The sequence below is a fragment of the Oncorhynchus masou genome, chromosome 9 (assembly GCF_036934945.1).
Source record: "Oncorhynchus masou masou isolate Uvic2021 chromosome 9, UVic_Omas_1.1, whole genome shotgun sequence".
Taxonomy (NCBI): Eukaryota; Metazoa; Chordata; class Actinopteri; order Salmoniformes; family Salmonidae; genus Oncorhynchus; species Oncorhynchus masou.
Window position 1 is genome coordinate 57,348,663 of NC_088220.1, and position 13,672 is coordinate 57,362,334.

The 13,672-nt window shown below is 40.8% G+C and overlaps 1 protein-coding gene and 1 long non-coding RNA gene across 2 annotated transcripts; one reads left to right on the plus strand and one right to left on the minus strand.

The window, feature by feature from the left end:
- The first annotated feature begins 3,594 nt into the window (after positions 1-3,594).
- On the plus strand, positions 3,595-5,117 carry LOC135546304 (uncharacterized). The gene is made up of 4 exons (XR_010456561.1): positions 3,595-3,692; positions 4,064-4,163; positions 4,784-4,835; positions 5,081-5,117. It is a non-coding gene; the product is annotated as an uncharacterized LOC135546304 (long non-coding RNA).
- On the minus strand, positions 4,793-12,875 carry LOC135546303 (carotenoid-cleaving dioxygenase, mitochondrial-like). The gene is made up of 13 exons (XM_064974633.1): positions 12,788-12,875; positions 12,327-12,528; positions 11,996-12,207; positions 11,760-11,875; positions 10,118-10,220; positions 9,802-9,939; positions 9,401-9,561; positions 9,063-9,230; positions 7,137-7,271; positions 6,593-6,775; positions 6,340-6,450; positions 6,118-6,240; positions 4,793-5,159 (listed from the first exon to the last, which is right to left on the minus strand). Exons 1-13 carry the CDS (start codon positions 12,807-12,809, stop codon positions 5,154-5,156), a joined length of 1,680 nt encoding a protein of 559 aa, XP_064830705.1. The 5' UTR covers positions 12,810-12,875; the 3' UTR covers positions 4,793-5,153.
- Between the last annotated feature and the right edge of the window lie 797 nt (positions 12,876-13,672).

Sequence of the window (13,672 nt, forward strand, 5' to 3'; positions counted from 1 at the left end):
AACCTGTTTCTGCTTTGTCATTATGGGGTAGATTTATGAGGATTTTTAAAAATGTCATCCATTTTAGAATAAGGCTGTAACATAATGAAATGTGTAAAAGGTCAAGGGGTCCGATTACTTTCTGAAAGCACTGTATGTCAAATATTGTTATAACTAGCTCTGGCTGGGTTTTTATATTTGTATTTATTAAGGATCCTCTTTATTAAGGATCCCATTTACACACTCGTCCTGGGGTCCAGCAACATTAAGGCAGTTATGTCCAATTAAAAATATTACTTGACATTCCATTTCATAAAACCCAAAACATTTAGTGTGTTCCCTCAGGCCACTACTCCACTATCACATATTTACAATACAACATCCATGTGTACGTATGCATAGAGTGCGTGTCTTATCATGTGTATGTGTGTCTGTGCCTGTGTGTGTGTCTCTTCACATTCCCTGCTGTTCAATTAAGGTGTATTTTTATCCTTTTTTAAATCTGATTCTACTGCTTGCATCAGTTACTTGATGTGGGATACAGTTTCATGTAGCCATGGCTCTATGTGGTACTGTGCGCCTCCCATAGTCTGTTCTTGACTTGGGGACTGTGAAGAGATCCTTATTGGCATGTCTCGTGGGGTATGCATGGGTGTCTGAGCTGTGTGCTAGTAGTTTAACAAACACCTTGGTGCATTCAGCATGTCAACACAAGTAGTGATGAAATCAATCTCTCCTCCACTTTGAGCCATGAGAGATTTACATGCATATTATAATATGTGCTGCATTGTTCTGAACCAATTGTAATTTTCCGAGGTTTCTCTTTGTGGCACCTGACCACACGACTGAACAGTATTCAGGTGAGACAAAACTAGAGCCTGTAGGACCTGCCTTGTTGATAGTGTTGTTAAGAAGGCAGAGCAGCGCTTTATTATGGACATACTTCTCCTCATCTTAGCTACTGTTTTATCAATATGTTTTGACCATGACAGTTTACAATCCAGGGTTACTCCAAGCAGTTTTGTCACCTCAACTTGCTCAATTTCCACATTATTTTTTACAAGATTTAGTTGAGGTTTAGTGAATGCTTTTAGTTTTTGAAATATTTAGGACTAACTTATTCCTTGCCACCCATTCTGAAACTAACTGCAGCTCTTGTAATAGCTCACTGTAATAGCTGACGTGTCTAGTGTTGAGTCATACGCATACATAGACATGCTGGCTTTACTCAAGGCCAGTGGCATGTCATTAGTAAAGATGGAAAAATGTAATGGGCCTAGACAGCTGCCCAGGGGAATTCCTGATTCTACCTGGATTATGTTGAAGAGGCTTCCTTTAAAGAACACCCTCTGTGTTCGGTTAGACAGGTAGCTCTTTATCCACAATTTAGCAGCTGGTGTAAAGCCATCAGCAGACTATGATCGATAATGTCAAAAGCCTCACTGAAGTCTAACAAAACAGCTCCCACAATCTTTTTATCATCAATTTCTCTCAGCCAATCATCAGTCATTTGTGTAAGTGCCGTGCTTGTTGAATGTCCTTCCTTTAAGCGTGCTGAATGCCTGCTGTCAATTTGTTTAGAGTAAAATAACATTGCATCTGGTCAAACACAATTTTTCCCAAAAGTTTACTAAGGGTTGGTAACAGGCTGATTGGTTGGCTATTTGAGCCAGTAAAGGGGGCTTTACTATTCTTGGGTAGTGGAATTACTTTTGCTTCCCCCCAGGTCTGAGGGTACACACTTTCTAGTTGATTTAGATTGAAGATATGGCAAATAGGCGTGGCAATGTCGTCCACTATTGTCCTCAGTAATTTTACATCCAAGTTGTCAGACCCCGGTGGCTTGTCATCGTTGATAGCAAACAATAATTTCACTTCTTTACGGAATTCAAAATGTCAATACTTGTCTTTCATCATTTGATCAGTTATACTTTGATGTGTAGTGTCAGCGTTTGTTGCTGGCATGTCATGCCTAAGTTTTCTAAGTTATTGGCAACATCAGTGGGTTATGTGATGAATGAGCCATCTGATTCAATGGTGCTGGGTTTGCCTTTTTGCCCCACATTTCATTTAAGGTCCTCCAAAACTTTTTACAATCATTCTTTATGTCATTTATCTTTGTTTCATAGTATAGTTTCTTATTCTTTTTATTCAGTTTAGTCACATGGTTTCTCAATTTGCAGTACGTTTGCCAATCGGTTGTGCAGCCAGACTTATTTGCCTTTTGCCTCATCCCTCTCAACCATACAATTTTTCCATTCCTCATCCATCCACAGGGATTTAAACATTTTTACTGTAATTTTCTTAATGGGTGCATGCTTATTAGTAACTGGAATAAGCAATTTCATAAATGTGTCAAGTTCAGTGTCTGGTTGCTCCTCATTACACACCACAGACCAACAAATATTCTTTACATCCACAACATAGGAATCACTACAAAACATATTGTATGACCTCTTACACACTATATTAGGTCCAGCCTTTGGAACTTTGGAACTTCTTAGATATGCTTACTACTGTATATTCTGATCACTACAGCCAATGTATTTGGATAGTGCTTTAAACCAAATTCCTGCAGCATTAGTAAAGATGTGATCAATACATGTTGATGATTTTATTCCTGTGCTGTTTGTAACGACCCTGGTAGGTTGACTGATAACCTGAACCAGGTTGCAGGCACTAGTTGCAGTTTTAAGCTTTTCTTGAGTGGGCAGCTTGATGAAACCCAGTCAATATTTAATTCACCCAAATATACCTCTCTGTTGATATCACATACATTATCAAGCATTTCACATGTTATCCAGATACTGACTGTTAACTCTTGGTGGTCTATAGCAGCTTCTACAGTAGCAGGTTGGTCTGCAACAGCTCATTGTTCTATCTATGGTTATGTGTCATTGAGAGTGATTGGAGGTGCAGCTACCCTATACCAATAGTGCTGACCAGGCACAGGTTTTTTTGGAAACAGTGATCAAAAGGATCGTCATTGTGTTCATACAGCAGACACACATTTTAAAGGCAATTCGTTTTCACATATAAAAAACACTTATCTTCAAAAACAGAGGTAGTTAAATCAATTCACAGCTAACATAAGGGAATTTTGGGCTCCCGAGTGGTGCAGTGGTCTAAGACACTGCATCGCAGTGTAATTATTTTATTTATTTCACCTTTATTTAACCAGGTAGGCCAGTTGAGAACAAGTTCTCATTTACAACTGCGTAAGAGATGTGTGTCACTGCAGTACCTGGTTCGAATCTAGGCTGCATCACATTTGGTCGTGATTGGGAGTCCCATAGGACAGGTTTGGCTTGGGTAGGCCTTCATTGTAAATAAGAATTTGCTCCTAACTGACTTGCCTAGTTAAATAAAATAAAAATCAGACTTCCTTTATTATAGACAAGACAACCAGGCAGCACATGGACTGACAACACACACGTATAAACATCATGCAATTCAAGACTTGCTGAACATAAAGTACCAGAGGTTCGTTGCATAATCAGACATTGCCATCAAGATATTGGATTATTTTGGGATATTGGATTTTGTCCAAAAAACTATGTCATATTTTTCGCTGTCTAGAGACAGTAGGTGGCGGTAGATCATGATAGTGTGAACTGGAGCACGTCCTGGTTCGTGAAATTGATGGAACGTTCTGATTGGCTCGCGCAAAACACTCGGAATTCGAATTTGGCAAACCAAACGGATACGCAAAAGTAAGTATACATTTCAAATGTTTTAGGTAGCTAGCTAATCAATTTATCATAACATCATTTTTGTTAATTACCTCGATAGATTACCTTTAAATAAATTAAGGATGTGTTTAAGTTAAACATGTTAGCTAACTAGTGATAAGGCCCTGCCAGCTACCGTTGGCTAACCAAACTTTAGCTAGCTAGTTAGCAGTGTTTGTTAGTTGAGGTCAGCTGTGCTGATTCTGCAGCTGGTAGAATGTTGTTAGTTAGCTGCAATTGTTCAGTTAGACAGGCACATAAACGTTACCCAACGTTAACATGTTACACTGTGTTAAAATGTAGTCTCATCAGCAATTGTAGCTAACCACACATCTCTCCACATAACATTTTAGAAAGCAGTGAGGAACTTTTAAGTGACCATTGCCAGGCAGAGTGATGCCACCGACAGGGAGGGGAATGGACAACAAAGGCCCCAAAAAATTGGCACAAGAGGTCAGAAAATGCTGCAGTTTTGATGTTATCTGCTAGAAAAGTACTCCCTGGGGCCATCAGAAAAACATGTCTTCCATCAACCACTGGGATAGCTAATTTACGTATTTCAATCTGTTCTCAACTCAGCCATATCAATTTTATATTAGCTAGTCCCTGCAAATCCATATTGATTGTGTTGTAGTCATTGAGAGTTGTCTTTTCTCTTTCATTGCAATAGGTTGAACAAACATCTGCATATTGTGACAGTTCTCCAGCAAAAAATAAAAAAACACACAGTAGTAAAACACCAGCTTCAATCTCTTCAGATTTGTTTGAGGGTGCACTTGCAGGTATGCACATATTTGCATTAGGAATAATTTCTCTGTTTCATAGATCAGAATGATAAATGTTTGGCTCAATTGATACCATCACTTATAGCTAATAATAGAATTTAGCTCAGGTGGTAGGGCATGGCATTTGCAACGCCAGGATAGTGGGTTCAATTCCTGGAATCAGCCTTTCATAAGTTCATTGACTTGCTATGGGTAAAAGTGTCTGGTAAATGGCATGTATTATCTTTTTTTTTGTGTTTGCTACAGAGAAATTGACATTACTGCTCTTTATTTTCCTTCAAATGATAGGTGCAAATAGAGAGGTCAACATGCTATTTTCCAAATACTCTGAAATGTTGAGGTAGGTACAACAAAGGTAACGTGACAAACGTGTTGAACAGGTTTTCATTCCATTCTTTGTAATGTCAGACCACATGAGTTTAAATTTCAGTGCTTTGCCCACATCACATATTACTTTAAGTACCCAGGCAATTTTACTGCATACACACATTTTTTTATTATGATTAACAAGCATTAGGTGAATATGCTTTTCTTGAAATCTGTACACACCATGTCGATCATACATAGTGCCTTTGTTTCCTACAGTGAGAGGGCTGCAATAGATGCTTCACAAGTTAGGGAGTTGGAAGACATATTGATGGAGGCCAGAAACTTGGAGTCACACCTGAAAGAGAAGAAAGATCACTTGAGGCGTACCTTGGCTCTCATTTCTAACAAACTGCAGGGATAGACATGCTACATGGGCCTATGTGCTACAGACATTTGTAAATATTTCTTCATTGATCTCAAGTAACATGTCAGTACTTTTATTTTGACCTATGTATGCTTTTTAGGTTTACTGTCCTCACCCTTTATCCCACACTGGCAAACACAATGTGAGTGTCATTATGGTTCATTTCTTTATAAATGACCTATTTATATTGAAGCATTGGGAATATTGTAGATCTAGACCTATGTAGCATACTGTAAACAATAAATAGGTTAAACATATTGATGTTTCAGTGTCTGCAATATCCAAAGTTAAGCAGTCGTTTTTGAAAATGTATAAAAATCAATGATTTTTTACTTGAGACAGTGAAATATAGTCTAACCATTACCAAACAGGAAACTAACTTTTAGGTAGTATTGTAGTACTGTGTTGTGAGTGACCACAAGACAGTCATAAGATTCAATGGATTCAGTTCAGGCTGTAGGACTAATTAATCTGTGTATCACATGGAATATTGCGTGGTGTTATCATAGCCTATATTTCACTTTTTCCAATAGTATTTTTGAAATATTTATTACAAGCTTTTCGTTGGTGAGTGAAACAAATTATTTAAAAAATTGCCCATGGCTTTTCTTAATACATCTTTTTTATTATAAGTTGTTTATATAGAGGATTGATATATTCACAAAACAGGAGTGGATGTAAATCTTACAAAAAATACACTTATTTGAGAACATTAAACATTTTCTTTGTGTGCATGGAACTAACAAGTTTTTCACGATGCTTTTAAAGTAAACTTCACAATAAGGTGTTTTGATGGTTATCCAGTCAATAATCAGAAAGGATACTTGGCAAGAAATGAAAGATGAACACAGTACTCTAATGTGCCTCCAATTTTCTTTCTAATAGATACCTTCTGAGTCATAGTGGAGTTGAATGTCCCATGGAAACCATAGGGAATGTTCACAGGCACCTCCGCTCTGCCCAACTCTTTGAATGTCTTGGCATCCAAAACCAACAGGAATGTGCTCTTGTCCTGGAGAAAGGGAACATTCTTACATTAGGAGGCTAACATTGTGAGTTAGGAGAGCAACAATTGTTAACAAACGGGCATAGGTGTTTAAGGGGGACTGACCTTATTTGGAGTGATGACCACAGACATAATGACACCGTCATCCTCTTCTGTAGCGCCAGGCAAGGGTACAAACACAGGCTCTGAAGGGTACAGTCCAGGATGCTCCCACACCTTAAAGCACAGCAGTGTGAAGGTCAGCATTGAATTTCCTATTCCTATTACCTAGGCCTACATCATGCATCGCAATAGAGTACTGTGTTACTGATGCAGATATTCTTGAGTTTAAAGAAAAAAGGAATGAATGACATCCAACCTTCATTTTTTTGCCTTGGAGGTCCATCTTGATGAGAGTGTCTCCTACTAGATGTCTGAAACCACAACCGTAGAAGTAGCGATATGGTTTGGTGTTGTACTTGGCATAGTTGATTTGTGGGAACTCAAGACCACCATACGCATGGAGTTCCTCATCGTGCAGATCCTCATGTGTACAGAACACCTGCAGAGAGCGAGTTAATGAGGCTCTGAGTGAATATTCACATAATGAGGGTAATCACAACCTTTTGTTTACTGAACTTGGACATTTTTAAAAATGTAACTAGCTAAGTCAGTTAAGAACATTCTTATTTTACAATGACAGCCTACCCCGGCCAAATCCTCCCCTAAGCCGGACAACGCTGGGCCAATTGTGCGCAACCCTATGGGACTCCCGCTCACGGCCGGTTGTGATCGAACCAGGGTTTGTAGTGACGCCTCTAGCACTGAGAGGCAGTGTCTTAGACCGCTGCCCCACTCGGGAGCTTAGCTTAGTGATGCATTTCAGCAGTGATGTATAACAAGACTTATTATTATTCACACACCTTGTCCTTAGCAGTCTTGGTGGCAGTGGCGGTACTGTCAGGGCGTGTGTTCAGATTTTGCCCACAGGGTGTCTTGTCTACGTTGAGAGGCAAAACAAATCGCCGGGGAAACACTCTGCACATAGTGTTGTATACCTAATTTGAACAAATAAACATTTTCAACCTCAAGCAGTTCACATGTAAGATTCCTGATCCTAGTGACTTCAGCTAGTTACACTTACAGTGCATTTGGAAAGTATTCAGACCCTTTCACTTTTTCCACATTTTGTTATGTTACAGCCTTATTCTAAAATGTATTTTTTTTTAATCCAATATACCTAAAATACCCCATAATGACAAAGCAAAAACAGTTGTATTTATTTTTATTTACATAAGTATTCAGACCCTTTACTCAGTGCTTTGTTGAAGCACATTTGGCAGCAATTACAGCCTTGAGTCTTCTTGGGTATGACGCTACAAGCTTGGCACACCTGTATTTGGGTAGTTTCTCCCATTCTTCTCTGCAGATCCTCTCAAGCTCTGTCAGGTTGGATGGGGAGCATTGCTGCACAGCTATTTTCACGTCTCTTCAAAGATGTTCGGTCGGTTTCAAGTCCGGGCTCTGGCTAGGCCACTCAAGGACATTCGGAGACTTGTCTCAAAGCCACTCCTGCCTTGTCTTGGCTGTGTGCTTAGGGTCGTTGTCCTGTTGGAAGTGAGCCTTTACCCCAGTCTGAGGTCCTGAGCGCTCTGGAGCAGTTTTTCATTAAGGATCTCTTTGTACTTTGCTCTGTTCATCTTTGTCTCGATCCTGACTAGTCTTCGAGTCCCTCCCACTGAAAAACATCCCCACAGCATGATGCTGCCACCACCATGCTTCACCATAGGGATGGTGTCAAATTTCCTCCAGAAGTGACGCTTGACATTAATCCAAATGATTTAATCTTGGTTTTATCAAACCAGAGAATCTTGTTTCTCATGGTCTGAGATTCTTAAGGTGCCTTTTGGCAAAGTCATCCAAAGGGGCTGTCATGTGCCTTTACTGAGGAGTGGCTTCCGTCTGGTTACTTTACCATAAAGGCCTGATTGGTGGAGCGCTGCAGAGACTGTTGTCCTTATGGAAGGATCTCTAGGAACTAGAGCTCTGTCAGAGTGGCTATCGGGTTCTTGGTCACCTCCCTGACCCAAGGCCCGTCTCCCCCAATTGCTCAGTTTGGCCGGGCGGCCAGCTCAAGGAAGAGTCTTGGTGGTTCCAAACTTCTTCCAATTAAGAATTATGGAGGTCACTGTGTTCTTGGGGACCTTCAATGCTGCAGAAACATTTTGATACCCTTCCCCAGATCTGTGCCTCGACACAATCCTGTCTCGGGCCTCTACGGACAATTCCTCTGACCTCATGGCTTGGTTTTTGCTCTGACATGCACGGTCACCTGTGGGACCTTATATAGACAGGTGTGTGCCATTCCAAATCATGTCCAATCAATTGAATTTACCACAGGTGGACTCCAAGTTGTAGAAACAACTCACGGATGATCAATGGAAACAGGATGCAACTGAGCTCAATTTTGAGTCTCATAGCAAACGATCTGAATACTTATGTAAATAAGGTATTTCTGTAAAACTTTTCGCTTTGTCATTATGGGGTATTTTATGTAGATTGATTAAATAAAAATAATTTCTCAGCAATTTTAGAATAAGGCTGTAACAAAATGTTTTAAAATTCAAGGGGTCTGAGTACTTTCCGAAGGCACTGTATAACTAATGAACAAGCCATTATTAATGCTTTATAAGTTATACAAAAAAGTATATATTCTTCTGAATTCTAATGCATATAACTGTATACAAATAATGGTATATGTATTTGTAGTTAGTAATAGTATTTGTAAATAGTTTTTTAATGATTATTCATTGAAGTGGTTATACCCTTCAGTTTAGACTTATACTGACCTCGTCCAGCGCCGCTCCTGACTTGCGCATGTTCTGAACAATGTAGTTGTTGATGGCTTTGCCATCGTCTGCGGCACAGAGGTCCATAACCAGGAAGCCATCCTCCTCCCAGGCGTTGATTTGGTGGAATGTGGACAGCGCTTTGGCATGATACTTGACTGAGTTGAGCTGGAAGAGAATAAAGGATGTCAGTCATCAGAAATGAAATGTATAACTTAAAAGCAATTACTGTAGGCTTAGTATCCTTTGTCTCGTTCACAGCTTGTCATTTACCAAAACTTTCAACACGAATTGAGAGACTCCCAACAATTCAAGGGCGTTCTAAACCAAGGTCTTACCTTGCCTGTCTGCTTGTTAATCAAATGAAAGATGGTCTCAAGTTTAGGGTCCCAGTAGATCCCATCGCTGATACCCTTTCCTCTCAGCTTGCCTGTCACAATCTTCAAGAGGTCCATTTTGATAGGCTGCTCAATAAACACCACGTAATTCTCCGACATTGCTGAAATTGAATGAGCAGTATATCAATTGCCACTCTTTTGGAGTTGAGTCAGATCATATCAGTATTGATAGATCATTGCTGTGCATTCTGATTAAGAAAAGGATGAAACATGACCATTTTGATTTGAAGATGGTTGGAAGAGTGAACCATCTACTGGTGAGAGGGTTTACATGAGAGACTGTTTACATTAAATGTGTCATTAGCTATGGAGCCTCTGGAGGCTTTGTGTGGTCTGCTCACCAAAGCTGTGGTAGTATGAAGGTCTTGCCTTGTCCACTGAAGGAATAGAACAGACCACTGTAGCTCCCTCCAGGGTTTCCTCTGGGTTTTCTGGCATTGTCCTTGTCGGAGGCACACGGATGATATTGTAAATTGCACCTGAAAAAAAACACTGGTGGTTTTAGTTTTATTTGGAACCTGGAAAACTGACCTTTGGCCAATTTTTGCAGGCAGATTTCAGGTTTAAGAGGTTTGTGTTTTGTCATTTTTAATCTGCAATTCGTTAGACTTAAGTAAAGGTGGTTAGTGAATGGGCAGGGTCTGATTCCTTATTTACCTTTAGCAGAGTAAGAATTCCCCATGTTGTATGTTGTACCATCAGGGTCTGTGTGGGGGTGGGCAGTGGCTCCATTGACAGCAATGAATTTGCTCCAGTCCACCTGTTGAGCATCAACAAAAATGAAATGTCTTGATAGGCCTTCAATCATCCTATACTAAACTTAGCACACACAAAAACGTCCTCACTGTCAGCTGCGTTTATTTTCAGCAAACCTAACATGTGTAAAAATGTGTATGAACATAACAAGATTCAACAACTGCGACCTAAACTGAACAAGTTCCAGAGACATGTGACTAACAGAAATTGAATATGTGTCCCTGAACGGGGGGGGGGGGGGTCAAAATCTGGTGTGGTCACGAGCTCTATTAAGAACTGCAAGTGCATCCCCTCCTTATGGACTGTACCAGATTTGCCAGTACTTGCTGTGAGATGAGATCCGGGCTCTTCGCTGGCCATGGCAGAACACTGACATTCCTGTCTTGCAGGAAATCACGCACAGAACGAGCAGCATGGCTGGTGGCATTGTCATGCTGAAGGGTCATCTCAGGATGAGCCTGCAGGAAGGGTACCACTTGAGGGAGGAGGATGTCTTCCCTGTAACGCACATCAGTCCGATGATGCACACTGCCCCAGTCCTTGACGGACCCTCCACCTCCAAAATCGATCCCGTTGCAGAGTACAGGCCTCGGTGTAACGCTCATTCCTTTGACGATAAACGCGAATCCGACCATCAACCCTGGTGAGACAAAACCCCAACTCATCAGTGAAGAGCACTTTTTGCCAGTCCTGTCTGGTCCAGCGACGGTGGGTTTGTGCCCATATACAATGTTGTTGCCGGTGAAGACCTGCCTTACAACAGGCCTCCAAGCCCTCAGTCCAGCCTCTCTCAGCCTATTGCCGACAGTCTGAGCACTGATGGATTGTGCTTTCCTGGTTTAACTCGGGCAGGTGTTGTTGCCATCTTGTACCTGTCCCGCAGGTGTGATGTTCGGATGTACCGATCCTGTGCAGGTGTTTGTTACACGTGGTCTGCCACTGCGAGGACGATCAGCTGTCCACCCCGTCTCCCTGTAGCGCTGTCTTAGGTGTCTCACAGTACGGACATTGCAACTCATTGCCCTGGCCACATCTGTAGTCCTTATGCCTCCTTGCAGGCACTTTCACGCAGATGAGCAGGGACCCTGGGCATCTTTCTTTTGGTGTTTTTCAGAGTCAGTAGAAAGGCCTCTTTAGTGTCCTTAGTTTTCATAACTGTGACCTTAATTGCCTACCGTCTGTAAGCTGTTAGTGTCTTAACGACCGTTCTACAGGTGCATATTCATTAATTGTTTATGGTATATGCATGGAAAACCGTGTTTAAACCCTTTACAATGAAGATCTGTGAAGTTATTTGGATTTTTCGAATTATCTTTGAAAGACATGGTCCTGAAAAAGGGACGTTTCTTTTTTTGCTGAGTTTAATGTAATTGGTCTCTTATTAAATATTTAAACGAAATCATTTGGTTATTTGTTTATACTGAATGGAACCCTTTGTACTGTATGAGGCTACTGTAGGTAGTGTTTGTGTAGATCTTTAACAAGAAAGGGAAAAGCTACACACTAGTCGATCCGATGCAATATTTTATTAGCCAAGGCCTACCTTTTCCGTTGTCTCAAGTGTCTCAGGGTCCACCTTGTGCATGAAGTTTGTCTCCGTGCTCACATAGTAATCACCCTTGTACGTCACAAAGCTCACATTGTCATTATCTGACGCTTCTGTGGACCAAAGACAGTTTTCATGTGATTAGTACAATGTAAATTAATTCTCCGTCTGTCATACATTCTTCACTCTTTGACCTCAAACTCTTGAAATGCAGACATGAACTGTAACCTCACTTGGCAGTTCGAAACGGGACAGAAAGCGTTGGAAGAAGTTCTTGCAGGGGTCTGGCATGGCCACAGTCCCGAATTCAGACACAGCGATGCGGCTGTTCTCACTGTTAGCTGTGTAGCAGTCACTGCCCAGGAAGCGGCTCTTGTAGGTCACCTGGCCTCCCGCGATTTTGAATTGATGCAGGAGGGCCATTCCATCAAACCAGTGGTTGAATCTGAGAAGCAGAAGAAATAGTTAATATAGTACTGTAATTCATTTCATATATGCAGCAAGTCAGTTTTCTCCTCATTTGATTCTGGTTAAACATATATAGCTTGTTTAAAATATACTCACTTGTTATTACCAATCTCAAACTTTCCTGGTCCGTTTCTGAGGAAATTGCCACTAATCCACTCTGGGATAGTTCCAATGATATTAGTGCTGATGGCCTCTGGGGTCTCATCCACAGAAGTCAGGATCTTCTCAATGCATGGCAGGCCGTGCACGTCTGTGTAATGATGATCCTTATTCTTCTTTGACTTAGTCTTTTTCAGGTCTGCAAGGGGAAACATCCAGACAATATTATTACTCAAAAACACCTGAAGACCTACAAAGAAAAACAGCAGATGGATATCAAAAGCAGAACTAGAAATTGTATTAAAGGAGCTTGTGAGGATTAATAGGCCGAAAATAAATGACTCTCGAGAATCTTTTTTACAAACTGCATAGTTATGCTTTAAAGATGAGATGAAAGGTCATTAGGCAATGTATGACTGCAAAAATGCTTTAACCCTCATTGGAGAACATCAACTTACCTGTAGAGCTTGGAGGTGACATTGCTGTCAGGGTTGAGAATGTCTGTGGCGGTCTTGCTTGAAGGGAGTGCAAGTGATAGGACTCTTCTCATGTGAAGCTCCTGTGTGCCGCTTAGTGTAACGGGCTGAACTTTTATACGGTCGCTGTAGCACAACCCTTTAGACCACGTGGTGGTTCTTACATAAGTCTTTGCAGAACAGAAGTTCTGTAAGCATAGCCCGGGGAGGTAGGGGTACTGAGGGTGCAGCAGCACCCCTCAAAAATGTGCATTTAAAAAAATATATATGAATAACACAAAGTAGTGCACTGGGCATTTACTTGTCCTGTATTTCCCTGTCAATGAAACAAATCACAGCACCCCCACCCCAAACATCTTCCTGCGTTCAAAAAAGGACCCATGATTGATAACCCAATCATGGGGATAATATCTAGATAGTTTACAACTTCTGGAACCCATCACAGTAACTACACTATGCAGGACATTATATTTTGGACCAGGTTCATTAGCCATCTGTGTACATTATTTGTTACTTAACCTTTTACTGAAGTGGGCTAAATCAAGGTCACACAGAGTGTTTCAAGGTCGTCTTAAACAAATGTACTTTGAAACAAAAGTATACACCCCACCACACGCATGGTTGTGGGCTTAGAAAAAAGACCTGTACCATGTCAGAGTTGAATGTATTAAATTTTGCGTTTGCATCCCAGTATTACATTTTATAAACATCATAGAAGACTGAAATATAACAAAACCGTTTGTCATATACCCCTTTAAGACATGGAATGTGGCCCCTTGGCTATGTCATGTTTGTTTGTCTGAAAGGGTACATGCACTACGGCTTTTTAAATGTCGCCACGAAACCTTCTCAGGAGATAGTTTTGAA

Excerpts from the sequence above, each read along its gene's own strand:
- LOC135546303 (XM_064974633.1), bottom strand. The coding sequence starts at position 12,809 with ATGTCACCTCCAAGCTCTACAG. Across the intron at positions 12,208-12,326 it reads TTTGAGATTGGTAATAACAA|ATTCAACCACTGGTTTGATG; the intron begins GTGAGTATATTT and ends TCTGCTTCTCAG. Across the intron at positions 6,451-6,592 it reads TCCAAGGCAAAAAAATGAAG|GTGTGGGAGCATCCTGGACT; the intron begins GTTGGATGTCAT and ends CTGTGCTTTAAG.